General features: G+C 54.6%; 1 protein-coding gene across 4 annotated transcripts; it reads left to right on the top strand.

Annotated features, from left to right (window-relative positions):
- The first annotated feature begins 130 nt into the window (after window positions 1–130).
- Window positions 131–25,879, top strand: TECTA (tectorin alpha). 4 transcript variants are annotated; one of them, XM_068172206.1, is made up of 24 exons: window positions 131–2,277; window positions 3,546–3,610; window positions 5,240–5,373; window positions 6,632–6,919; window positions 10,362–10,499; window positions 11,088–11,253; window positions 13,015–13,427; window positions 13,695–14,265; window positions 14,761–15,353; window positions 15,739–16,312; window positions 16,998–17,608; window positions 17,907–18,468; window positions 19,370–19,569; window positions 20,365–20,748; window positions 20,977–21,263; window positions 21,361–21,641; window positions 21,765–21,875; window positions 22,212–22,414; window positions 22,727–22,890; window positions 23,005–23,253; window positions 23,719–23,881; window positions 24,175–24,262; window positions 24,377–24,493; window positions 25,068–25,879. In XM_068172206.1, the coding sequence occupies exons 2-24, from the start codon at window positions 3,547–3,549 to the stop codon at window positions 25,166–25,168; spliced, it is 6,462 nt and encodes a 2,153-aa protein (XP_068028307.1). In that variant the 5' UTR covers window positions 131–2,277; window position 3,546; the 3' UTR covers window positions 25,169–25,879. The 4 variants fall into 4 exon arrangements, 3 of the variants coding, with proteins under 3 accessions (XP_068028307.1, XP_068028309.1, XP_068028308.1); XM_068172207.1 differs by lacking the exon at window positions 131–2,277 and having other exon boundaries at window positions 3,028–3,610; XR_010993600.1 differs by lacking the exons at window positions 22,727–22,890; window positions 23,005–23,253; window positions 23,719–23,881; ... (1 more) ...; window positions 24,377–24,493; window positions 25,068–25,879 and having other exon boundaries at window positions 21,768–21,875; window positions 22,212–22,242.
- Window positions 25,880–26,150: the final 271 nt, after the last annotated feature.

The following is a 26,150-nucleotide window of genomic DNA, read 5'->3' as shown; positions in this document are numbered from 1 at the left end:
GCTTTGCACTTCTGTGTCCCCTGAAGCAAAAAATGTTCCCTGTTGTCACCCCAAAGGTGTAAGTGAAAACTGCTGGGATTTTTTTTTTGTCCTGCTGATGGTTTTGTTGTCTGTCCATGAGCTTGGGCACAGCCACCTCACCTCTGCAAGGAGAGGGGAAGTCACTTCCAGGAGAGCTGGAAGATCTGTTCCTCCTCTGGACTGTATTTCCCCATGACTGGGACTCATCCCCACTTCCAGGTGAGGAATAAAGCTCAAGCCCACTCTCTCTCCTCAGAGGGACTGGCCTTGGGGTTAAAAGAAATTTCACCCTCATGGCCTGCACCAAATGACCTGGGGGAGGCAGGAGGAGAGAGATGCTCCTCTGGATGGGAAAGAGCTCCTGGGCAAATCCATTGCCAGGGCATCTTCCATGGGCTGTGCCAGCTCCTTGAGATGGGAATGAGACAAGGCACTGCCTGTGGCTGCTGTGCCAAGGTCAAGCAGCCACAGAAGCCCTTGTGGCACCTTTGAATGCTTGTTTTTCCTTGAGGTACGGCATGGGAGGAAGTTTTCTGCTAGAATTATCAAGAGGTGTTTGGTTGTTCAGCTGGGATGTGTTCAGCGCTGCATGATGGGAACATCCCTGCCAAAAGAAGAGAGGCTGGAAGACAAAATCTTCCCCAAAGAGTCAGCGAGACCTAATCAAACTTCATCAGTGTTCACTTGCCCAGGACAAACAGGACCAGAATATTAAACTGACAAAGGAGCAGAGGGAAACCTATTTTCACCAGTTTTCTCTCTGTTACAAAACAGAATGAGGAGAATCAATTGATTTTCCTGGAGCTGGTTGTGTTTAAAATGTATGGGAGGGAAGGGAAGAGCTGGGATACAGGCTGGAAGTAATCTGCCCCTGGAATATCAGTCAGTGCTGATATCCCCCTGCCCTCCTAAAATAGCTGTTGGCTTAGAAAAAGGTAAAAATAAATTTAAAAATGAAAGATTCCTGCTAGCCAGGCCATGCTTGGAGGATGGAAGGAAAGCAAATTCTGGGATTTGCTGTGGAGGCAGTGAGCTGCCTGGTGCCCTGATGTGCTAGGAGAGACTGCTGAGGTAAGAGACAGCTTTTTGAAGGAAACTTGCTGAACACACTGCCAGGAGCACCCAGGGGAAAAAAGTCAGGGTTTCTTGTTGGGCTGCTGGCATTCCTGTCTCCTCTCTGTTCCTGACAAAGGGCGGGGAGGACAAGAGGAATTAAGACCTCCTAGCAGGGAAAATAGGGAATAAAAGGCCCCCACCCCAAATGTCAGAGGGGAAAATCAGCCAAGCTCAGGCTGTTTTCCCACTGCTGGGGTCGGAGCAGTGCCTGTCTGACCTGAGCCTTGCTGCAGGATGAAAAATCAGCTCTAATGTAGCTCTGCAGGTGGATCCTTCACCCCTTGGCTGCTGTTCCAGCTCTCCCTCCCATCCAACATGGATATGAACCAACTCAAAGCAGTTGAAATCTTTTCTGGGGTACAGATTGGACTCAAATGTAGAGCTGTGGCCAGCCCAGGTGCCGGAGGCAGGGAAAATCCCTGTGGAAACTGCAGCTGTATGAGTGAAAATGATAATAATGCTCACAGCAGTCCCCCAGTGAAGCTCCCCACCAGCACCAGAGAGGGTGGAAATGGGAACAGCAAGGAAACCTTCTGTGGGCTGGACTGGGTGAGTTTTTCCTTTTCCACCTGTAAAAAAGCAGGACTTGGATGGCAAAGCAACTCCATGGAAACTTCAGGGCAGTGCCTTTGAACGGCGCTTTAAGCCTAGCACTGTTTAATGCTAATCCTGTAACTTTATATAGATGGGTGCTTTTTTTTCCCCCCTTTACACAAAGGAGGAAGGGGCTCAGTTCTTCTGAGGGTTGGGTTTTCTGTTCCCTGAGCAGCAGAGCTGCGAGCCCAGCTCTGTCTCTCTGGCATTTCCATCTGAATCCACCTGAAGGGGGTGAGCTTTTGGGGAAGAAAGAGGCTTCTCTCCCTCTCCAGGCCAGAATTTGATCTCCAGATTAGCCTGCTGGTTATCAACAGAGGAACAACAGTTGTGATTGCAACTCAACACTGCTCCAGCCCTGGAAGAGCACTGAGGAAAACGGAGTTTTCAATTGGGAGAGCAAAGGACTGAGCCATCGTTTCAGTCATCAGCAATAATTGGCATGGCAGGACGGGCATGCATTCTCCCTTGACATAGGATTTCGCCCTGCTCTACCAAGACTGGTCTAAAATTTCAGACCTGATTGCTCCTCTAGCCTACAAACAGGTTGGTAATTTTTTCTTTTTCCATACCTAAAAAATTGTATTTTTGGATGGGATGTGTTCAGTAGCGTGTTCTTTGCTGTCTGTCCTGCTTTGCTCTTACCCTCGCACTGCCAGTCCCCACCGGTCACTCTCTGCTGGCCTCTGCTAATGAGACTCTGATTTACAATCTATACAAAATTCTGCCACTCTCCTTTCACCTTACCAAGACAGGGAGTGTGCTAAAACTTTTCCTTGGTGGAATGAATTTTCCCCATGAAGAATGTGCTCACGTTGATGTGAGCAAAGAACTTTCCTTCCACTGTGTTCCAAACTCTCCGAGTAATGGGAATGATGTGGGATAAATGAAGGGATGTTCCCCCTGTAATCCTGTGCTCTGTGGCATTAGAAGCAGTTGGATCTGTAGATCCACATTTTCCATAAAAACAGATCCATGGGGAGAACACACAGAGACGCTGAGTTTTTAGGGAGACTTTTGAGGCTGGCAGGGTGGGGAGGCTGCTGTTGGCACCCAGGCTGTGCACACAGCTGGTGTGGGAAGCTCCCACGTCCCTTCCCAGCACTCTGGGAGAATCCCAGACCTTCTTGGGAGCTCTCCCTGAGCCCTGCCCGTGCGGAACAAGCGCAATCGATGGGCGAAGAAATCGAAGCAGGTGTTTTAGCAATATTTTCTATTGGATTAATAACGAGTAACAAATTGCATTAGGCACAGAAGGAATTAGAGCTGGCTCAGGATTTCGCTTTCATTTTGGATCTGCACTCTTTCTGTCTCTCATTGATTGCTGTACAAGGAGCTGCCCAGCTTGTGTAAATGTTTGTGCTCCTTCCACGCTCATCCAGCCCCCTGAGTGATGGTTGTGGTGGCAGCCGGGGCAGAGGATTAGCTGAAGTTGAAGCCCCTGGACCATGAGAGCTCATCACAGCTCTGCTGCCTGGAGCACAGCTGCTCCTCCTGGGATCAGCCAGGAGTGGCCATCCCTGCTCTAAGTGGACCAGGAATTAATTGCTCAGAAGAATATGGAGCACACGGAGAGCTGTGGCTGTTCACAGCTCCCAAACATGAAATTAGCTCTTCCAGGTGTTTCTGGGCTTCCTTTGGCAGTGATTTGCTGTCATCACCAGGCGTTTCAGGGCTGCCTGGCAGGTGAGGGACCTCACCTGAAGCTCTGAAACGTCCACGTGTCAGCAGCAGTCAGGCAGCTTCGGGAATCCCCTCAAGGATGAGTTTTCCTACCAATGTGATGCATGGCTGGGTTTGTCTCCTTCCTGTAGGATGAACAAGAGATCATTTCTGGGAGCCTGGGTGGCCCTTTTGGTGATAACAGCACAGCAGCGAGGTGAGTATCTCCCAGCAGGAAAATATTGCCCTGCTGGGCTGTGGCCAGAGACCCCAGAGGGCTTGGGAACCACCCCAGAGGGCTTGGGAAACACCCCCAGCTCCTTGGCTGGAGCAAGGACAAGAACCAGAGTGACCTGAGTGTGTCCCATGAGGAGGAAGGGACTGAGAATCCTGAGGTTGCTTGTGTTTATAATTTGTATGGCTGTGTGTGCACCTGGAGCACTCCAGAGGAAGCAGGAGTTTGGAAAATTTCTGTGTTAGGGCTGCTGAGCAGGTATGGTAGTGTGGCACTAGTAGAGCTAAAGAAGAATTGAGGGATGTCTGCTGAGCCTCCTGTTTAAAAAAATAATAAAATCCATGTCCTGTAGCTGTGCCTTGGCTGTGATAACTCATCAGGTGTGTAACAGCTGGGAAATTATTTATTTTACTGCCTGGCAGGAGGAATTTTTCTGTGGCCCTTTAGGTATGTCTGTGAAAACAGGGCTATGACTTGGATTCCATCAATGCCACCTCCCCTATGCCCAACAGGGCACTCAGGGCACACCAGTGTCTTAGGAAATCAGGATGCCCGTGGGTTAGGCCAGATTTCCCCTTATCTCCCTTTTCCCAGGGAAATTTGGAGCCTGGGAAGGGTCAATCAGTGACTCCTTAATGCTCAGCATGGAGCATCCTCAGAGCTGGGCATCAAGGAGAGCCCCTTGTGAGTCCATGGGAATACAAAGCAGCCTGGAGGCCCCCCAAGAGCTCAGGGTCCTGGAAATGAAAGCATGTCCTGAATCCAGGTGAACAGAGCCGGGATTGTTCCAAGCCTGGGGGCTCTGTCATCCCAGATTGAATGTCATGAGGTTTTCCTGCATCAAAGAGGGGACAAGGGGGAGGCAAACCCAGAAAAATCCCCGTTTGCTCTGTGAGGAGCTGACTGGAGGAGCAGGGCATGAAATGACAGCAGAAATCTGGCTGGGACAAGAAGGGAAGTGTGACCTGGAGCCTGAAGTGGCTGCTTGTGCCTCAAGCTGATGGATTTTAGGCTGGTAAAAAAGCAGCAGGCTGAAATGTGTCAAAACCATCTTCTGAAGTACTTTTGGGAGAGACAATTATGTTCACTGGCAGTGCCTTTTAGGAGGAAACTGAATTTTGCTGGGAATGTCAGAGCAGCCGTGACCCCTCAGGCTTGTCAGCCGGGCCAGGAGCCCTGGCAGGGGAGGAGCAGGCAGGAGGAAGGTGGACACTGCCAGGAACGTGGCTCTGGGGGGTGGAATTGGTGCTGCTTGCTCCCCTGAGCACCTCACCGCGTGGAACAGCCAGTCCTGCCCATCCTGCAGCAGGGCATGGACCTGCTGTCCTCCTGTGAAGCCAAAACTTTAGGGGGTTTGACTTGGTCACAGTCCCAGGGGAGGAAAAACTGCAGCTGTGGTGCAGCTTGTGGGCACTGCTGTGCCTCGACTAACCTGGATGATGCTTTTCCCCCTGAGCCTGCCCTCAAGCCAGTGCCACAGCCAGCAGCTCTGCCCTGGCTTCAAGCATCCCTTGGCTGCTGATGTTGGGGTTTGGTGCTGGTTTTTGTGGCCTCTCTGAAATCAGGACTGTCCTGACCCTGCCCTCAGGACTCTTCTCCCTGTCCTTCCAGCTCACACCATGGCAAGCCTGTATCCATACTGGCAGAACGACACCAAAACCCCCAAAGTCGATGATGGCAGCTCCCCTGAAATCAAGATCTCTGTGCCATTCATCTTTTTTGGAGCCCCGTACAGAAGCATTTATGTAAGTGGAGAAAGCAGACCTTCCCTTCATCCTTTTCCTTGCCATTATTGGCTGCATTTTAAACACGCTCTGCCTGTTATCAGGAATTGGAAGATTTATTAGCAGCTACCTGACAAGTTCTTAGATTTCATGAACTGATAGGTTTTATGATTAAGAAAGTCAAAGGTATATTTAATGGGATAATGTTCATAGGAAAGGAATCTAAAAGGCAATAAATTTTCTTTGTGGGTGATTAAATGGCACAGCAAAGTGAAGGGCTTGACACAAGGGACATTATTCCTGCTCCATGACAAGAAACAAGAACATGCAGGACCTGCAGGGGGGAAAAGGGGCAGCAGTTTTGTTGGGGGCCCAGACAAGGACAGGCTGCTGCTGCTCCCAGGTGATGGCACAGCAAAAGCCTGGCTAAGGAGACACCAGGGCTGGGCTGAGAGCGGTCACCTGAGCTCACCTAAACCTTAGACAGGGCCTAAGTCAGCGTGACTGTGCCACATCCCAAGTTTTGTGGTCCCTGTGGGATCAGAAGAGAGGCAAAGACTCATCCATTCTCCAGGTGGTGTTTGTGCACAGCAGCTCTGGGAAAGCAGAATCCCATTCCAAGCCTTTGTGTGGGTGGGGGATTCCAGCATCCAGGGCAGCAGTGCCGTTTGTGGTCTGTTCTGTGTAAAAATGTTGTTTTGGGGAGCATCTTCAGCAGACTCTGGGGAGGCTGAGGTGGCGCCTCCCTGCTCTTGGGGAGCCCCAGGATCTGTCACAGGTGACAAAGCCATAGGCAGTTTTTTTCCTGTGTCACCATCATCCACATCCCCCAGTGCTGCAGAGCTGCTCTCCAAAAGCTCAGCAATCCCAGGAGCCGTGCCTCAGCAGATTTGGGTGCCATCCAGCTCTGATGGGTGCCTCCCCTGTACAACCCTATTTTGAAGAATTTTCAGGGTTTTCGGGCTTCCTGCACCAAGTCTTGGCCACCATGGGTAGGATGAAACTGAATCATGCTCAGGCTGCTCACCCTCTGTCTGTGCATAAACCCAAACCCTCTCTCCCCACATTTCCTGTCAGATTTTCAGGATTTTGGGGCTTCCTGCACCAAGTCTTGGCCATCATGGGTAGGATGAAGCTGAATCATGCTCAGGCTTCTCACCCTCGGTCTTTGTATAAACCCAACCCCCCTGTGCCCACATTTCCTGCCAAACCAGCCTCTCTGTGCTGACTTATTCTGCTAAACCACCTTTGCTCAGACACCGTGGGGGTCTCCACACAGGTCAACAACAACGGCGTGATCTCCTTCAACGCCCTGGTCAGCCAGTTCACGCCCGAGGCCTTCCCGCTGACTGACGGCCGCGCCTTCGTGGCGCCCTTCTGGGCCGACGTGCACAACGGCATCCGCGGGGAGATCTACTACCGGGAGAGCACGGAGCCAGAGCTGCTCCGCAGGGCCTCCAGGGACATCCGCAGGCACTTCAGGGACATGGCCTCCTTCTCTGCCCTCTGGGTCTTCATCGTCACCTGGGAGGAGGTGACGTTCTACGGGGGAAGCAGCACGACGCCCGTAAGTGGCTTCTCGTGGGTGTGTTTTATGTCTTGGTGTAATGCTCAGCGCTTGTTTTTAGGAAAATAACAATCTATTTCCTTTATATGCAGCAAACAACAAAGGGGAATTCGCAAACAGCGTTATTAGACGATCTTGTCGTTCACAGATGACAGATGGAAACAGATAAATGTTTCATTGGCTGAGCAGGAAAAAGAGCTGAATTGCAATACTAAGTTCAAATGAATTTTCTTTGTAAGAGAGTGTTTCTTTAACACCCTTTTAAGAGTTTAAACCTATGGAAAATCTTAGGAATGGCTATTAAATTCAAAATTAAAATAAATACTGGGTTTATTTCTGATCACATCAGTTGGCCTGCCACAGTAACATTCTTCCTGCCTGTCCAACTGATTTAAGAGTAACAAGAAGCTGTAGGCTCCTCCCTCCTCGGATGAATCCCAGTATTAAATGTGACACTTTCAGCAAATGTTTCACCTTTTAAGTACTGTCCACGTAGTCCTCGAAGGGAAGTGTGGATATGTTAGGTAGGCTTGGCTAGAAATGGTCGATAGCTGTTCTTGCAATGAACATTGTGCCTGACAGGAAATTCTGATGCGTTTGACACTGGTACCCATACAGGGCATTCTTTGTCTGCTGTCTCTGTACTAATTTCTTGCTATTTGCCACAATTGGACACAAACTGTAAAATGTCTGGGATCTGTAAAAAATCTTAAATGGACAATACTCTGTAAAGAGGGGAGTATTTTATTTTAAGTCTTGTCCCCTCCAAAGAGGGGGATTTTGGGGATTGATGGAAGTGTTCTTCATCGTCCGTGTGTAAAATTGAGTGAGACACTTTGTGTTCCTGCTCCCCAGTTCTCTTCTGGGCAGAGGAGCACCACGGTCCTTACATTCTCTCCCCTGGGAGCCTGTAGGAGCCTCGCTCCCTGCTTTCAGATCTCCAGGGAAAGCATCTCCTCCTCAGTGTTTGAAGGATCTAAGCAAGGCTCTGACACCAATTAGGACTTTTTGGCTTGATCATAATGCATTTCTTGCATACAAATTCAGATGTTTCTGATGGCAGCTCCCTGCCTGCATGGGAGATTGATCACGCTGCTCAGAGTCACACTAATGACTTGGCCATGTCACATGGCCTTAAATGTGTGAGCTGTAACTCACAGGAGAGGGATGGCGGTGGGATGTTTGTCAGGGCATGGACAGCTTTCAAATATCTGGTGAATTTGTGAGCTGTGACTGCAGCTGATGTCGGGAGGTCCGTGCTGGACTGCTGGTAGGGGCTGTGCTGGAGCTTGGGGTGAAGAATCAGAGTGGTTTGGGTTGGAAAAGATCACCCCGTTCCACCCCCTGCCATGGGCAGGGACACCTTCCTCTAGACCAGGCTGCCCCAGCCCCTTCTTGAATAGCAAGTGAGGGATCCCAGCTTTCGTCTGGGTTGTTCAGCCTGTGTGCTGTGAGTGCCAAAACCCAGCTTCTCCTGTCTCGAGGAGCTGGCTCTGATAAACAGCTCAGCTCTTTTCCATTTGTTAAAGAAGCTTGAGATTTGATGCATATTTTTTGCCAGTCCTGGCAGCACTTGCAGAAAAGCCCCCACACACACACATATATATATATTTATATATATATATTTTTTTCAGACAGCAAGCAATATAGAGATCCGTGTATTGCCTGAAGAATTACATTTGCAACACAATGCAATTTATTTTGCTCTAGAGCAGCCTTCCTGCTCAGCAGCAGCCAGGGCTCGGGGTTGGCACGAGGAATAGCACCATGCAACTTAAGCAGGAATTTCATCGCAGTGCAGAAAAGCTGCAGAATATTTGGGAATGTGGCCTCAGGGACGCTGCAGTTGCTGCCTGGAGATGTCACCTGAGCAAATAGGATCATTTTCTGAGATTTGGACAGAGAGAATGCTCCATGGCCAGGAGCTCCAAAGAGGGGAATTTTGGGGGTTGATGGAGGTGTTCTTCATGAGGAGAGCCAGGTGTAAGATTCACCTCTTGCCACCCTCCCAGAAGCTCCTGAGCATGGAAAAGCTGTTGCGGCACCCTCCAAGTGGCACTGCCTTTACGTGTGACATGTTTGTGACCTCCCAGCACGGCCAAGGGCTTGGCAAAGGTGAGCAAGAGGAAACCAGGAGTAGCAGAAAGAATGCCAGGGAAAGGATGAGGAGTGGAAGTGGCTCTGCTTTACTCCCTGCCCTGCCTGCCCTGGTGTGAACTGTGCCATTTGCAGCTGCTGAGAGGCAGCTCTGCCCACACCTCTCCCTCTCTCTCCTGACAGCTCCCAGAGCTGCTTTGCCTCCGTGTTCCAGAGTTCTCCTGGCAGGGGCCTCGTTTCCTTGGAAGTGACATCCCCTGTGGCATGCAGGCAGCCCTGGGCTCCCCTCCGAGGCATCCTTAGAGCCAGTGGGTTTGCTCCAAGGGGATGGAACGTGGTGCCAAGTGACCCCCAGCCCTCCTCTTCCTCCAGCAGCCACCCACTTCTTGCAGTGCTCAGGGCTCCTGGCAGTATAAGCCCTGATGCGTCCCAGTGGGAAATGGTTGGATCCATGGGCTTTCCCAACCACCTGGAAATTGTTTCTGTGGCTGTGGCTTCCTCCCCAGTGTGCACTGCCCAGGTAGCCAGGCTAGAAGGGTTGCTCTGCATTAGTTAAAAGAGAGGCAGCCCACACTTGGTGCCCTGCTAAAATCCTGCTTGCTCAGAGGCAGGAGGAGCTGCTCTCAGGGCATGGTCCCAGGGCAGGGATGGGAAGGACAGGAAAATGCAGGGAACTGAGGGAAGTGACTGACTGAGCTCCCAGTGCTGAGCTCTGCTGCTGGATCTGCAGGGATGGAGGGGATATCTCAAGGGAAGGAGCTACTTCTGTCTTTCTGCACAGCCCTAAAAGAGAAGATGGGCTCTTCCCACCTGAATCCTGGCTGGAATGTGGATGGAGTTTGTGGGGGGGGGGGGGGATGCAGAGTCATCTCAAGTGAAAGGAAGAACAAGAGCAGAGGATTTAGCAGGTAGGGAGGGGATTTGGCAGCCAGCAAAGTGCAGGGCATACATGGCTGGCTTGGATGTAATCCACCTCAGCAGCGTTGTAGGATATGAATGTGGAAGGGAACCGGGAAAGATAATGCAGGAAGAAAGCTAAGACAGGGTAATGGGAGATAACAGATCGCAACCACCAAACCCTGCCCGCTGCTCCTTCCCCGTCAGCTTATTCTCGTGCTGCCATCTATTGGCGTTCCCTTGGATCAGAGATGGTCTTCACATGCTCCCAGCTGGAGGAAGGAGCAGAATGGGAGCTGCTGGAGCTGTGGCAGCAAGAACAAACGTATTTTGGGTCTCATTCCACTTCTGCTCATCACTGTGAGGCTCACCCAGGCCAGACACCGATGTGGCAAAAGGGCAGGAGAAAAGCCGTTCCACCTGTGAATGTGCCCGTGGTTTTCCACAGGTGAACACGTTCCAGGCTGTCCTGATCACAGACGGGGTGTCATCCTTTGCCTTGTTTAACTACCACGAAATCAGCTGGACCACGGGCACAGCCAGCGGAGGGGACCCCCTCACTGGGCTCGGCGGGGTGATGGCTCAGGTGAGGCTCTTGTCCCCGTATCACCATCCCTGATGAGCTCTTGGATGACTGCCTATGGCTTTTCCAAAGTATCCATGCTTGCTCACGCCACTGAGTCCCTTAGCATACCCAACTGCTTGCACTCAACTGCTGGGCACGGTGGCATAAGCACTCCAAAATTTGGTGCTGGCAGCAGTGCCACAGCCAGTCCCTCTGCCTGAGGAGGGGGACATTGCTGCATAAGGAATGCAGGAATCCGGCACCCCGACATTGCTTGCTCACTTTATCTCTCCCTACATTGCTCCCCCACTTTATTTATTTTGGCCACTCGGTTCACACACCCTTAGATCTAGATGTACATACATATGTATCTATACAAACATAAATCTCTGAATACACATCCCTTCTGCTTGTAGTGCCTGTTTAGCTTTTCATTCACATCCAGACTACCTGAAAACAGAAATTTAGACTACCTGAAAACAGAAATATTCAGAAAGAGCTGTTAAAACTAAAGAACATGTACTCAGAGGGAGCAGAGAAGTGAGGGAATGCAGCATGGCTTTCTCATTGCCAAGATGGGTGATGGAATTTGCTCTCTCTCTGGTTTAGGCTGGCTTCAATGGTGGAAATCTCACCAACTTTTTCAGCATCCCAGGCTCCAGAAGCCCAGACATTGTCAATATTGAGGAAACAACCAACGTAAATGTCCCTGGGCGCTGGGCTTTCAAAATAGATGGCAGAGAAATAGACCCGGCCAACGGCTGCAGCCTGAGAGGTAAGGGAGAAATGGCATTGCTTGTCCCCAAATTTTGGGGTGCAGTGTAGCAAAAGGTGATGCTGTTGGGGTGCTACATGATCTGTGCTTTTGCCAGGGCGTCCCCATGTGCTGCAGCTGCAGGGACAGAAGCACAAGAGAGGGTTCAGTCCTTGCACATCTCTGAGTTCCTGCAATAATTGGTGGCAACAGGAAAGACCCAGGGACAGCAATTTCCTCCTGCCCATAAATTAGGGAAGCTGATCTTGTGGTGCCATTTCCCTTGTTTGTACAGGAGGAACAGCAGGTTTTGCAGGCAGGACAAATGCCTTGTGTCTGCAGCAGTTACAGAGTCTGTGCCTGTCACTGACAGCACGGGGCCATAAAGGGATTCATCGATGCACACACAGGCTGCACAGGGGCTCTGCTGCTGAGAGATTATTGCATTTCCATTTGACAAATAAAACTGTCAGGAGCATCCACTGTGCTCCAGGAGTCTTTCCAGCTAGAGGGGATTGTCATTTGCTGACAGACACTGGAGACACGTGGCTTCTTTATGTCCTAGTTTAGGACCTCTCAAGGTCCATGAGATTCCATGGCTCTTGCAGCTCCAGCAGAGTTTTGGGTCCAGCTGCTCCAGCATTTTCCAGCTGCTGACCCCAGGAAGAAAAGCTGAACTTTGCAGAGAAGCTGGAAAGCAGTCTCAGCTCTGCAGGTGACAAGAGGAGTGCGAGTAGATCCTGCCACTGGATTTACATTTCATGGTGAATGGCTGATTGCCCTCCACGAGAGGAGGTGCAGCACGAGGTGTTGGATCCGAATGACATCCCTTTCCCAAATTCCCCACACCAGGGTGGTTGGAGCGTGGGCCTTGCCAAGAGGAGACATTTGTTGTGGGGAAGCAGAAAATAGCTTTTTTTTTTTTTTTTCTTTTTTTTTTTTGGTAGAAGGCAGGGAAGAGAACAAAAAGTTTAGGAGAGGTAAACTCAGGCAGAAGCCACGCGCCGGAGGAGTGTGAAAAATGGCCAGATGGAGGGGAGAGAAACTCTCAAGGGGACTTGCCACCCTTGTTCTCCAGCCTTCTTCCTGCCTCTCCTGTCTCTCACCAGCCAAACCCGCTCCCTCTCTGGGGCTGTGAGATCACTCAGCACCCTGCTGGGGCTCCTGTGTGGGGTGGAAGTTGCTTATCAACAGCTCTTTGGTGTAGTAACTACTACGAGCTCTTCCTGAATGGGAGTAAATTGCTCCTGGGGCTGCTGATGACAGAGTGACTTTTTGACCAGCAGAGTTATGTGAACAGGGGAACTGTGGAAGTGACAGCAAAGCTGGAGGATGGTGCAAGTGCAGCAAAAGTGCTGGAAACTGCCTCAAAATGGGGCTTTTCCTTTGGAAAACAGCACAAATGCCTCTTGTGCCCTGCAATACTGAAGAAGAACCAGCGTGGTGGGTGTCCAAAATGTGTGGAATAACCTTCAATTTTTCCAGCCTGCGTGTTGCAGCACTGACCCTGGATTTGTGATGGCACTCGCAGCATTCCAGGGACTCGTGGCGTGGGCAGGACTCAAAGAGGATGCACCACACATCAGAAATGAAACTTGGGGTTTGCTGAGCGGCTCTTGCTGGGAGTTTGCACAAAGAAAGCAGCCGAGAAGCCCGGCAGCAGGACACGGTGGTGGTGGTCTCCATCACAGGACCAGCAGACCCCCCCCAAGGGTGAACTCAGAGCGTGTTTCTGTTTCAAGAAGTGATGTAGCGTGGGTTTTTCCCTTTCTGTCTTTCTAGGACAGTTTCTCCGTCAAGGGGAGATCTTTTGGGACAACGCCAACTGCACCACCAAGTGCCGCTGCCTGGACTTCAACAATGAGATCCTCTGCCAGGACATGGCTTGTGGCCCCTTCGAGGCGTGTGAGACGAAGAACAAATTCTTCCAGTGCGTGCCGGTGGAGAGCAGCACCTGCGTGGTGTTCGGAGATCCACATTACCACACCTTCGACGGCTTCCTCTTTCACTTCCAGGGTTCCTGCTCCTACCTCCTCGCCAGGCAGTGCTGGCCAGGCTCCCAGCTGCCCTACTTCAACGTGGAGGCCAAGAATGAGAACCGAGGCGGCTCCTCCGTCTCCTGGCTGAGGGATATTTATGTGGAGGTCTACTCACACAAGATTGTTCTCCCCAAGGGCGGCTTTGGGAAGGCAAAGGTAAGAGCTCTGCTGGAAGGGGAGAACTTGCCAGGTCAGCTCCTCTGAGGTGGCAGCAGCCTGGAGAGTGTGGGATGGCACTTCTGGGCCGTGTGTGTCCTGGGGAATGGGCACGGGTGACACAAAGTGCCTGTAGCTTACCAATGGCTGTCCCTCTGCGCATGTCCCTCCCCCAAGACCCTACAACAGGGCTGTCCTGTCTGCGCCCCAGCACGAGGGCTCTGCTGTTCCACGCGCTGGCTCAGCCGCCGGGTGTTGTCCCCACAGGTGGATGACCTGGTGGTGTCCCTGCCCATCTCCTTGGAACTGGGTGCAATCAAGGTCTACCAAAGCGGGCTGTCCACTGCCCTGGAGACTGACTTTGGCCTGCTGGTGACCTACGACGGACAGCACTATGCCTCCGTGTCCGTGCCGGGCTCGTACATCAACGCCACGTGCGGGCTGTGTGGCAATTACAACAAAGACCCCGAGGATGACGTCCTGCGCTCGGACGGGAGGGTGGCCACATCCGTGCCGGACCTGGGCGAGAGCTGGCAGGTGCCACATCCCGAGCGCAGGTGCTCCACGGGCTGCCTGGAGAACTGCAGCCTCTGCGACCCTGCCACCGAGGCTCTGTATTTCACTCCCGAGTACTGCGGCTTCATCAACAAGAGCGGGGGGCCCCTCTGGGAGTGTGGCTCTGTCGTGGATCCCACTGCCTTCATCCACAGCTGTGTCTACGACCTCTGCAGCGCCAAGGACAATGGCACTGGGCTGTGCCAGGCCATCCAGGCATATGCCACCGTGTGCCAGGCCCTGGGCATCTCGGTGGGAGAGTGGAGGAGCCAGACGGGATGCGGTGAGTGTTTGGGAGGAGGGCAGCAATGCCAGGGGTTTGCCTGTGTGCCCAGGAGTGCGTGACAGGAGGGGATTGCCTGAAGTGGAGGGAGTTGGGAGAGAACTGATGGGTCCCTCCTCTCCATGGCATCACACCCTTGCTCCGGCAAAAGCGTGGCACAAGTCAGGCATGAGGTGGGAGCTCTGTGTTGCTCTGGACGTCATCAGCTGCCATGAGGAGAGTTGGAGGTTGGACTGGAATGGGGACTGGTCGGTCAGTCCACCATCCTTGTGGCCTTAAATAGCTGTGGGCAACTCAGTGGTTCTTGGGGCTATTTTGGAGAAGCCCAGGACGGGCCAGGGAGGCCTGTGTGGGAAATGGAGGGGCCAATCCTACCACTGAGGGGTTCATGGATCACACTGTGTTGTCTCTGCTGTGGTCAGTGAGAAGGTGGCAGCTGACCCCAAACTGCGCTGTAACATGGCCCTTCTGTTTGTCACCCCTGTGCGCCCACAGCGGCGGCCGTGCAGTGCCCGGAGCTCAGCCAGTACTCGGTGTGTGCCAGCAGCTGCCCTGCCACCTGCTCAGACCTCACGGCCCCGCTGGCCTGCGCCTCCCCCTGCACCGAGAGCTGCGAGTGCCCCGAGGGCCACGTCCTCAGCGCCGACCGCTGCGTCCCCGTGCAGGGCTGCGGCTGTGACGTGAACGGCCGCTACTACACCATCGGGGAGTCCTTCTGGGCGTCACCAGACTGCACTGTGCAGTGCCACTGCGAGGCTGGTGGGGAGGCCAGGTGCTTCAACACCACCTGCCCCGAGGGAGAGATCTGCACCATCGAGAACGGCTACCGGGGGTGCTACCCAAAGCGGGAGACCGTGTGTTTGGTGGGGCAGGACCAGGTGCTGCAGACCTTTGATGGCATCACCTTCCCCTACCCGCTGGAACAGTCCTACACGCTGCTCAAGACCTGCCCAGAGAGGCCAGACTTCATTGAGGTGGACATCAACCAGAAGAAGGTCGGCTCCGCTCCCAATGGGCCGCGCGTCATGCGAGTCCAGGCGGCCGGCCAAGAGGTGAAGATTGGAGGCACCAGGCTGTCAGACATTAAGGTAAAGGTGCTGACCAGGGACAGGTGGGAGGTGGTGGCTTGTGGTGTGATGCAATGGAGATTATGGGTCTGTGGCTGTGGATACCACAGAGACACTTGAACCTCATGTGGAGGCCCTTTGGGTGTCTGTGAAGTTGTTGCCACAGCACTGCTCCTTCTGTTTGCTGAGGAAGCTTTCCTGCCTCCTTCTCCTGAACTTGCTTTTTCTCTGGAAGAAAAATTGCTTTTTGTGGGGCAAAACCAAAAGGTACAGCTGTATGCCCTCACTCGGAGGAGGCTCTGGGCCTTGGAGGGAGGGTCTGGGTCAGAAAGTGTTTAATGTGCACAGTGTGGTTGGACAAAGCCACGTCACCCTCCCTGAAGCCTCTCCACCTTGTTCCTTGTAGGTGAATGGTTATGACGTGGAGCTGCCTTATTTCCACCCCTCTGGGCGCCTGGAAATCTACCGGACTGGCAACAGCACCGAGATGGAGTCCGAGGGGCTCCTGGCCATCAGCTACTACGACTCTGGCCTCCTGGAGATCCGCCTCTCCACCTCCTACTTCAACTGCACCGGGGGCCTCTGCGGCCTCTTCAATGACAACGCCACCGACGAGTTCTGCCTGCCCAAGGGCAAGTTCACGGACAACCTGGAGCTCTTCCTGGAGAGCTGGACCACCTTCGACGAGATCTGCAACGGCGAGTGCGGGGACCTGCTCATGGCTTGCAACAACGACTCGGAGCTGCTCAAGTCCTACAGGAGCCGCTCCAGCTGCGGCATCATCAACGACCCCACCAACAGCTCCTTCCTGGAGTGTCACAGCGTGGTCAATGTCTCAGCCTACTACAGGACGTGCCTCTTCCGCCTGTGCCAGAGCGGGGGCAACGTGTCGGAGCTCTGTGACTCGGTGGCACGCTACGCCAGCGCCTGCAAGAACGCCGACGTGGACATTGGCCAGTGGAGGAGCCACAGCTTCTGCCGTGAGTCCACCAAAGCTCTTCATCACCCAGAATGGGGAGAAGGGAGTTTGGAACCCACCAAACCTGGGCAGAGTCTTTTTGGTGGGGATCTGTGGGCGTGCAGAGGCGGAACAGCTTTTTGTGTGGGGTGCTGGAATCACAGGCAGTGCTTTCTGGTGCCAGCAGAGAGAGATTTCCCAGGGAAGCGCTTTCAGGGTGGCATTTCAGGAGGCAGCAGAAGTTTTATGGGGCACTGTAGGAGCGTTCCGGAGCCGCAGATGGTGTCTGGCGGTGCCGTACGCCACCACCAGAGGATAATTTGAATAACGCTGGTTTTTAGCTGTCGCTGTAAACTTGCCGTGGATGGGAAAACATTCATAATTCAGAAGCAAATGTGAAAAATCCCGTTGTGGAAGTAGATGGTGGGGAGGCTGTGCCTGTCTCTGCCTCAGAGGTTTCAGGGAGGTGTTTGGGAAATAACAGGAGGAGGTGATGTTTGGCACATGGCAGGACAGGGCTGAGGTGTGAGGGAGGTGATGGCTGAGGGGAGAAGGGGTTGCAAAGGGGATGGGATGAGCCAGTGGCCAGAAGGTGCTGGGACTGTTTGCCCTTTTCCCCTGAATCCATCACCACCCACTTTTTGCCTGTTCCTCACCCCGTGCTGTCGGAGCTGGGGGTTCAGGCTCTGTGTTTGCCAACCCTGCAGCTCTCTCCTGCCCGGAGAACAGCCACTTTGAGGAGTGCATGAGCTGCGTGGAGACCTGCGAGAGCCTGGCCTCGGGCCCCGTGTGCAGGGACACCTGCTCGGAGGGCTGCCAGTGCGACGAGGGCTTCGCCCTGCGCGGCACCCGCTGCATCCCCCGCCGCGAGTGCGGCTGCAACTTCGAGGGCCGGCAGCTGGCCACCAACCAGACCTTCTGGATGGACATCTCCTGCCACTTCCTGTGCTACTGCAACGGCTCGGACAACAGCGTGTACTGCGAGAATGTGTCCTGCAAGGACGACGAGTATTGCCTGGAGGAGAACGGCCTCTACTACTGCCACACCCGCACCGATGCCTCCTGCATCATCTCAGGCTATGGGCACTACCTGACTTTTGATGGCTACTCCTTCGACTTCCAGAGCAGCTGTGAGCTGGTGCTGTGCACCACCATCTCCCGGCCCAGGGTGGAGCGCTCGGACACGTTCCCGGCGTTCACTGTCACGGCCAAGAACGAGGATCGGGACACCTCTCTGGCCCTGTGGGTGAAGCAGGTGGAAGTGGAGGTCTTTAATTACAAGATTGTCATCCACCGTGCCTACAAATACACTGTGCTGGTGAGTGCAGGGCCATGAGGGCTGTGATTATTTCTGCAGGTGTGACTCCCAAACTGTGGAGCAAAACCCTAGACAGGAGGCCTTATGGCTTGCAAGGTTTTCTGGGGGTCAGGTCATGCTTGGGCTCATCCTAGGGTGCTGCCAGGCAAAACTTTAGGAGAGGATTTCTGTTTTGGCTGCGGAGGCGAGGTCAGCAGGGACCTTTCTCTGAGAATGCCAAGCCACCCTCATTTGTGTCCTTCTGTGGAAGCTCCCACCGTCATTCTCCCTCACAGCGTGCTTTGTTTCCTCCCTGCAGATCAACGACGAGCGTCTCTACCTGCCCCTGAAGCTGGGCCAGGGCAAAGTGAACATCTTCGCCTTCGGTTTCCACATCGTGGTGGAGACAGACTTCGGGCTGAAGGTGGTGTACGACTGGAAGACCTTCCTGTCTGTCACCATCCCACGGGGCTTCCAGAACCTCACCTACGGCCTCTGCGGCCGCTACAACGGCAACCCCGAGGACGACCTGGTGGCCGCAGGGGGCACACCGGCCACCAGCATCAGTGACTTTGTGCAGAGCTGGGCCAAGCGGGACGCGTTCTGCCGCGTGGGCTGCGGCGACCGCTGCCCGGCCTGCGGCAAGGTGGAAGGATTCTGGAAGCCCCAGCAGCTCTGCAGCCTCATCCCCAGCCAAAGTGGTGTCTTTGCCAAGTGCCACAGCAAGATCAGTCCCGGTTTCTTCTACAAGAACTGCCTCTTTGACACCTGTGTGGATGGGGGGGCCATGCAGACAGCCTGCAGCTGGCTGCAGAACTATGCCAGCACGTGCCAGACTCAGGGCATTGCCATCACTGGCTGGAGGAACTTCACCTCGTGCTGTAAGTGCCACCCTGCCTCCAGGTCCTTCTTTTCCTGGGGTGCCAGGGACGGGGAGGCCAATGGCCTGGCAGCCAATCCCTCCCACGCTTGCTGGGTGAAGTGGGTGAAGTCTGGGACACCGTATTCTCCTGGAGTTGTCGCAAGCTGCATGTGGTACAGCAGGAGCAGGGATGGAAAAGGGGAAGTCTCAAAGTCAGAAGGTACAGGGATGGAAAAGGGTAAGCCTCAGGTTCAGAAGGGACATGGATGGAAAGGGGAAGCCTCAACCTTAGAAAGTATAGGGATGGAAAATGGAAAGCCCCAAGCTCAGAAGGGACAGGGATGGAAAATGGAAGGCCTCAAGCTCAGAAAGGACAGGGATGGAAAATGGAAAGCCTCAAGCTCAGAAAGGACAGGGATGGAAAATGGAAGACCTCAAGCTCAGAAGGGACAGGGATGGAAAATGGAAGGCCTCAAGCTCAGAAGGGACAGGGATGGAAAATGGAAGGCCTCAAGCTCAGAAGGCATCAGCCATCCCCCACTGTTAACCAGGGATTATGCCAGTCAGCCTCAATGCCAGCAGAGCGTGTTTGTTCTAATGAAGCTGCAGCCCCTTGTCAATAAGATGACGATGTGCTGTTCAATCAGGCTCCTGAGGATGGGCACCGCATGCATCCCTGGCAGCCAATCTGTCTGGCAAATCAGATGGGAAGTAATTGTCCTTGCTAACGAGACTGAAAATTAAATTTGTGTCGTTTTTCCCTTCTAACAAGCAAGCTCATGGCTCAGGGGCCCTGCTCTCACAGGGTGGTGAGGCCACAGACTGGCACCACGCATGACAGGTCTGAATCAGTCCCTGGTGGGGAGCCAGGTTGGTGGTGTCCATGGAGCTAATCTGTGTCTGTTTTGTCCCCTGCTCAGCTGTCAGCTGTCCCCCCAACAGTCACTACGAGAGCTGCGTGTCCCTGTGCCAGCCCCGATGTGCTGCCATCCGGCTGAAGAGCGACTGCAGCCACTACTGCGTGGAGGGCTGCCAGTGTGACCCTGGCTATGTCCTCAATGGCAAGAGCTGCATCCTGCCCCACAACTGTGGCTGCTACTCTGACGGCAAATACTACGAGGTACACAGCTCTTGGGGAGTGCTTCCTCCCTCTGGATGATATTTCTGGGCAGAGTTTGAGTGGGGATGACAGGCTGGGCTGGTAGAAAGTCTAGAGAGGACAGGGATGTCCTTCCATGGTGTGCTGCATAGGGAGCCTTTCTATCCAAAAAAAAACCCATCATGCAGTTGTTGGGTGAAGGTGACCTGGGTGTCAAGCACAGGAGGGAGCTGGTGGAGCTGCAATGGAGAGAAGGTGGTGACTGGGAAGACTCTTTGATGAGTGCCAAAGTCCAGTTTGTATGATCATATTGTGCTATGTATTCACACATTGTAGATTTACTGTTTCACATGAAATTTCCTTTTTTGTAGCTACTGGATGTCACTGAGGAGTTAGAAGCAGCAGAGTCCTGTTGCTGATAGCATTGGTCATATCATAGTGGCTTGTATTTTATGGCAGTGAGACTGTTCTGTGTCAGGTGCCTTTGCTGCGTGAGGAGCCAGTTTCGGGGTACTGTCATATGGGCTTCCTTGCAGATGGGTTGGTGGCTGGCAGAATGCAAAAAAGAGCCAAGGAGGTATCAAGCACTGTGGCTTTGTGTGTGCACAAGAGGTGAGGGAGGTTGTGGTGGCAGTGCACTCTTGAGTGTGGCTAGCAGAGATGTTGCAAGGTAGGTGCAAGCTGCCAGCGTGTTCTTTGCACCCTTTCCTCTGCCCTTGTTTCCTGCTCATGCTTGTCATGTGACGGAGGGGTGTAAGCCTTGTCCCAGACATCCTCCCGGCTGATGGGGCAGCTGGTGATGGGTCCTTCTTTCAGCCCAAGCAGCTCTTCTGGAGTGGGGACTGCACCCGACGGTGCCGCTGCTTCCGGCGCAACCTGATCCAGTGCGACCCCCGGCACTGCAAGTCGGACGAGGAGTGCGCGCTGCGCAACGGCGTCCGCGGCTGCTTCAGCACCCGCAGCTCCTTCTGCCTGGCGGCCGGCGGTGGCGTCTTCCGCACCTTCGACGGCGCCTTCCTCCGCTTCCCCGCCAACTGCGCCTTCGTCCTCTCCACCATCTGCCAGAAGCTTCCTGACTTCTCCTTCCAGCTCATCATCAACTTCGACAAGTGGTCCTCACCCAACCTCACTATCATCTCCCCCGTGTACTTCTACATCAATGAGGAGCAGATCCTCATCAGTGACAGGAACACTGTCAAGGTGAGGTCTCGTCAGGGGTGTCCAGCCTCTCCAGAGTGGGGCTGGGAGGGGATGGTGGGTGGCAGTCCAGGCTGCACAGTGGTCTCCACAAGGGCCCCAGACTACTATCAATGTTTTCACAGCTGGGATAGTGGGAAGCAGACGAATCTTTTATGAGAGGCTCACACCCACATCCGTAGGCAGAGGATATGGGAGGGACATCAGCTTCGTGTCCTTCTCTTGTGCTAGGTGAACGGAAGCCTCGTGAGCATCCCCTTCGTCACAGGGCTGTCCACCAAGATCTTCAGCCAGGAGGGCTTTCTGGTCATTGACTCCAGCCCTGACATCCAGATCCGCTACAACGGCTTCAATGTCATCAAAATCACCATCGGGGAGCGGCTGCAGAACAAGGTGTGTGGCCTCTGCGGCAACTTCAACGGCGACCGCACCGACGACTATGCCACGCTGCGGGGCAAGCCGGCCGTCAGCAGTGTGGTGCTGGCACAGAGCTGGAAAACCAACGGCATGCAGAAGAGGTGAGTGGACAGCCAGCCCTTTCTCACCAGGTGGGAGCGGGAATGGGAGCAGGGCTGGCCATGAAAGGAGCCCCCATGACATGTCTGGTGCCCACAGCTGCAACGAGCTGCAGTACTCGCAATACGCCGCCTCCTGCGACAACGTCCAGATCCAGGAGCTGCAGAGTGACAGCTACTGCCTGAAGCTGACTGACATGAAAGGCTTCTTCCAGCCCTGCTACGGCCTCCTGGACCCGCTGCCTTTTTACGAGTCCTGCTTTTTGGATGGCTGCTACAACCACAAGAAGGTCCAGCTGTGCGGCTCGCTGGCTGCCTACGGAGAGGCCTGCAGGACCTTCGGCATCCTGGGCACCGAGTGGATCGAGAAGGAGAATTGCTGTAAGAGAACTGAGGCTGTTCAGATCAAGGGGAGCCATGTCCCACTGGGGAGAGGTGCTAGAGATGGCTGCCCCACAGACTGAGGGTAAAGGTTGTGTTTTTGCTGTGTCTTGTGCTGTTTAGCAGGAGTGGTGGAAGATCCCTGCGTGGGCGCCGACTGCCCCAACCGCACCTGCGAGCTGGACAACGGCGGGGAGCTGTGCGGCTGCATCGAGCCCCCGCCCTATGGGAACAGTGAGTCCTCTGCTCCTGGCTGTGGGGTCAGTGCCGAGCTCTACCTTGGGCCGTTATGCCACAGGGGCTTTGGGAAGGGACGTGCTGAGGGCTGTGACCTCTGCCAAGATGGGTTTTCCTGACCATGCACAGTTCAGGTGGGGAGCAGAGAGCAGGGAACAGCTTTTCTGGGGTGCACATTATGGGCATCTCTGGTTTGGGAGCATTTTGGAGCAGCAGGAGTGTAGGATGGGCAGGGCACACCACAGGAGATGATCCCAGCCCATTTCTGGTGGTGGAAAGTAGTGCCAAGGGGTCATTTGTGGTGATCTGAAGTTGTGTCATCTTCTCCTCCAGCCACCCACGACATCATTGATGCGGAGGTGACCTGCAAGGCCGCCCAAATGGAGGTGTCCATTTCGAAGTGCAAGTTGTTCCAGCTGGGCTTTGAGCGTGAGGGTGTGCGGGTCAACGACCGCCACTGCCCTGGCATTGAAGGGGAAGACTTCATCTCCTTCCAGATCAACAACACCAAAGGCAACTGTGGCAACTTGGTGCAGGTGAGCTGGGACATGGGGCACACAGGGCTGGGAGTGTGGGACAGTCCACTGCAGTCCAGCTCAACTCCAGGGTTGGGGCAGGTCAGTGCAAGTGATACTTGGGAGGTGCTTTAATGGGATGGGGGTCAAGGAGAACACAGGGAGGTTTTGTAGAGTAAGGATGTAACTCCAAGCCCCACCATTCCATACCCTTTGTGGCCAGAGGTGGAGGAGCAGCAGGTCCTTTGTCACCCAGCTCATTTAGAGGTGCTCATTAGGAGCAGGGAAGCAGGGACAACTGGAATTAAGCAGTGCCCTGTGCTCCCTCTGCAGTCCAACAGCACTCACATAGTGTACAAGAACACGGTGTGGATCGAGAGTGCCAACAACACGGGCAACATCATCACCCGGGACAGGACCATCAATGTGGAGTTTTCCTGTGCCTATGAGCTGGACATCAAGATCTCCCTGGATTCAGTCGTGCGGCCGATGCTCAGGTAGGAGCAGGGCCTGTTACAGTGAGTGAGGCAGTGCTGGTTCTGAAGAAAGGCAACAATTTGAGGGTTCAAAACCTTTCCACTGACTGAGTCAGTGTTTTTTATCATCGTTAGCGTGATTAACCTGACGGTGCCGACACAGGAAGGGAGCTTCACCACCAAGATGGCCCTGTACAAGAACTCGTCCTACAAGCACCCGTACCGGCAGGGCGAGGTGGTGCTCACCACCCGGGATGTGCTCTACGTGGGGGTCTTTGTGGTGGGGGCTGACTCCAACCACTTGATCCTGATGCTGAACAAGTGCTACGCCACCCCCTCACGGGACAGCAACGACAAACTGCGCTACTTCATCATCGAGGGAGGGTGAGCTACCATGAGCCCTGTTGATTTTCATGATGTCTGTTGGTGCTGGAAGGGTGGTGGCATCATCTGGGACAAGGACCTTTAGGCCAGTGGGATGGTGGATCAAAATCTGGAAAGGGTGAGGAGCAGTGTTGTTAGAGCAGGAGTTAATTTGCTTGGCGTGGACAGCCAGAAGCCCTGCGTGTGACAGAGTACCAGCTGCAGAGAGAAGCATTTTCCTTCTGTCAGTGATGCTGTGGACAATACCTAACTGCAGGAGACAGGGGGATATGGATCATGCACAGGCCTTTTGGGAAGTTGGGAATGCCAGAGAGAGGTGGCAGAGGCAGGGAATGACACCCTTGTCCAGACAAGCCATGGCAGGGTCTAAACACCCCACTGTGGGAGCTGGGGTGAGGGGCTTTATGGGGACAGGGAGGGTCCCAGTCACAGGAGGGTGGTGCTGAGCATCAGTGCTTTGCACAGGTGCCAAAACATGAAGGACAACACCATTGGCATAGAGGAGAACGGGGTGTCCCTGACGTGTCGCTTCCACGTCACCGTCTTCAAGTTCATCGGGGACTACGACGAGGTTCACCTGCACTGCGCCGTCTCCCTCTGCGACTCCGAGAAATACTCCTGCAAAATCGTGAGTGGGGCGAGTGCAGAGGGAGGGGATGCTTGATTTGAAGGGCTCTTCCAGAGTGCACTGAGCCCTGGATGATGTGGCATCGGACAGGTGACCAGAGATGTAGCCCTAGGGGTGAGATGGGAGGGTTGTGTGTCCCTCTAGGCATGGGGAGGAGATGCCCTGTCACGGCAGGTCACCTTGGGACCTGTGCTCTCTGATCCTGCTCGCAGGGAGCTGGGACAGGTGGAGGGGCACAGAGGAGGCCTGGGCAGAGGCTGAGGGTGACAGAGGTGGTGTTTATCCCCAAACAGAACTGCCCTCAGCACACGAGGATGGCCAGCGCCTTCGCCGAGGAGTCCAAGGAGCAGATCCTCTCAGTGGGGCCTATCCGGAGGAAGCGTGAGTGTGGGACCCTAGGGAAGGCTGGGGGGTTTGTCTGCCATCCCAGCCTCGGGCAGCCAAGGACCCTGTGGGAGCACGGCTCAGGTGTCCCCCTTTGCTGTTTGTGTCCAGGATCAGACTGGTGTGAGGACAACGGAGGCTGTGAGCAGATCTGCACGAGCCGGGCGGACGGGCCTTTGTGCAGCTGTGTGACAGGGACACTGCAAGGGGACGGCAAGAGCTGCAGGGGCAAGTATCGGGGTCGGGGTGGGCACAGCAGGGGACTGACACCCCCAAACCGAGGGGCTGTGGGCACACGATCAGACTGGTGTGAGGACAACGGAGGCTGTGAGCAGATCTGCACGAGCCGGGCGGACGGGCCTTTGTGTAGCTGTGTGACAGGGACACTGCAAGGGGACGGCAAGAGCTGCAGGGGCAAGTATCGGGGTCGGGGTGGGCACAGCAGGGGACTGACACCCCCAAACCGAGCGGCTGTGGGGCGAGCAGCATGGGGAAGGTGGCTGGGACGTGTGGTGTGTCGCAGACAGAAGGGGTGTGGAGGGCAGGGAGCCAGATGTGCCCTGTCCCTGTCACCTGAGCGCTGTGAGGGCACTGCTGGCAGCTTCTGAAGGGCTGGCAGGCAGCTGCAAGGGAGGTGATGGTACCTGCGTGGTACAGGGCAGGCTAGAGTAAATGCAGCGGGCCTGGGAGCCCAGCAATGAGGTCGGGTATTTGGGTGGGCACCAGCCTGGCATGGTTTGAGGGGCAGCGGGGAGGGAGGCACACAGAGCCCCAGCTCACGTGGGTCTTGTTGTGTTGGCAGCCTCCAGCTCTTCAGGGGAGCACCGTGCCCGAGTGACCCTCCTGCTGGCGGCCCAGCTGTGGCTGTGGCTGCGCTCAGCTCCACGGCACCTGACCTCGTAGGCGCGGCCCCGCCGCCCAGCCAAAAACTGTTCTCGCGTCAGCCTGAGTCTTTGTAGGGTAGGAGACAGCCCCCCCGCCGTGGCCACGCTGCTGCCCACCCGGCCATGCTGCGAGGAGGCAGAAGGACGTGACCTGGAGAGAGGTGGGACGCGGACCCGACGGTGACGTGCAGCCGGCACAGCGGCAGCAACGGCGAGATTGAGCAGGATGTCTGCCAGCAGCGATGCGGGACTGGGGTTTGGGGTTTTTTTACAGCTTTCCATCATTGATGTGGACTCAAGGAGGGGTTTTGCAGCTTTTCCCCAGGCTCTCCCTTGTGGGGTGCACTGTAGGTGGCCCACACCACTGTTGGTAGGGTGGGACAGGGTGGAGCACGTGCTGTCCCCTCACATGGACAGCTGCAGGTCTCCATTGTCCTTGGGAGCTGCCACCAGGGTCTTACAAGCTCACAGACTCAACCAGAGGTAGGTGTTGGGGCACAGGTCATGGCCAGAGCAGTGCATTGCCATCTCTGGATGTTGTGACACCTTGGGACCGTGTCACCCTCTGACTGTCTGGAGCAGAGGTGGTGCTGAGGTTTGGTTCAGAGAGCCAAACTCATCCGTGGGGGTCTGGAAATCTTGGCATTGTGCTGTGGTGGTGACAAGCTGGTGCCTATAATTGGAAAGAGGTGCTTTCTGGTGGGCAGGAACAAGAGTCAGAGGAAGGAGGGGTGAAATTCCCTGCCGCGTTCGCGTGGTGTGCAAGGGTTGAGGGTCAGAGCAGGGTTGGGGTCTGTGGGCACAGGGCAGCATTGGGGTGCCGGGTGAAAGAGTGGGGAGCAGCCTTGGGGTGCTGGTGGGTGTGGGGGGCTGTGTTGGTGTCTTGTCTTGTGTTTGTACTCTGTGAAACGGCTGCGTGGGAATAAAAAGTGTTGTAATCCTTCGTAAGCACCGGGTCCTGTGTGATGGGAGCGAGGACGGCGAGCAGCAGCAGGGCTTGA

The sequence above is a fragment of the Anomalospiza imberbis genome, chromosome 24, assembly GCF_031753505.1.
Source record: "Anomalospiza imberbis isolate Cuckoo-Finch-1a 21T00152 chromosome 24, ASM3175350v1, whole genome shotgun sequence".
NCBI lineage: Eukaryota > Metazoa > Chordata > Aves > Passeriformes > Viduidae > Anomalospiza > Anomalospiza imberbis.
The sequence above is the reverse complement of the archived record's forward strand: the minus strand, read 5'-3'. Positions and strand labels throughout refer to the sequence as shown.

Excerpts from the sequence above, each read along its gene's own strand:
- TECTA (XM_068172206.1), top strand. The coding sequence starts at position 3,547 with ATGAACAAGAGATCATTTCTGGGAGCCTGGGTGGCCCTTTTGGTGATA. Across the intron at positions 3,611-5,239 it reads GATAACAGCACAGCAGCGAG|CTCACACCATGGCAAGCCTG; the intron begins GTGAGTATCTCC and ends CTGTCCTTCCAG. Across the intron at positions 22,415-22,726 it reads ACTGTGGCAACTTGGTGCAG|TCCAACAGCACTCACATAGT; the intron begins GTGAGCTGGGAC and ends CTCCCTCTGCAG.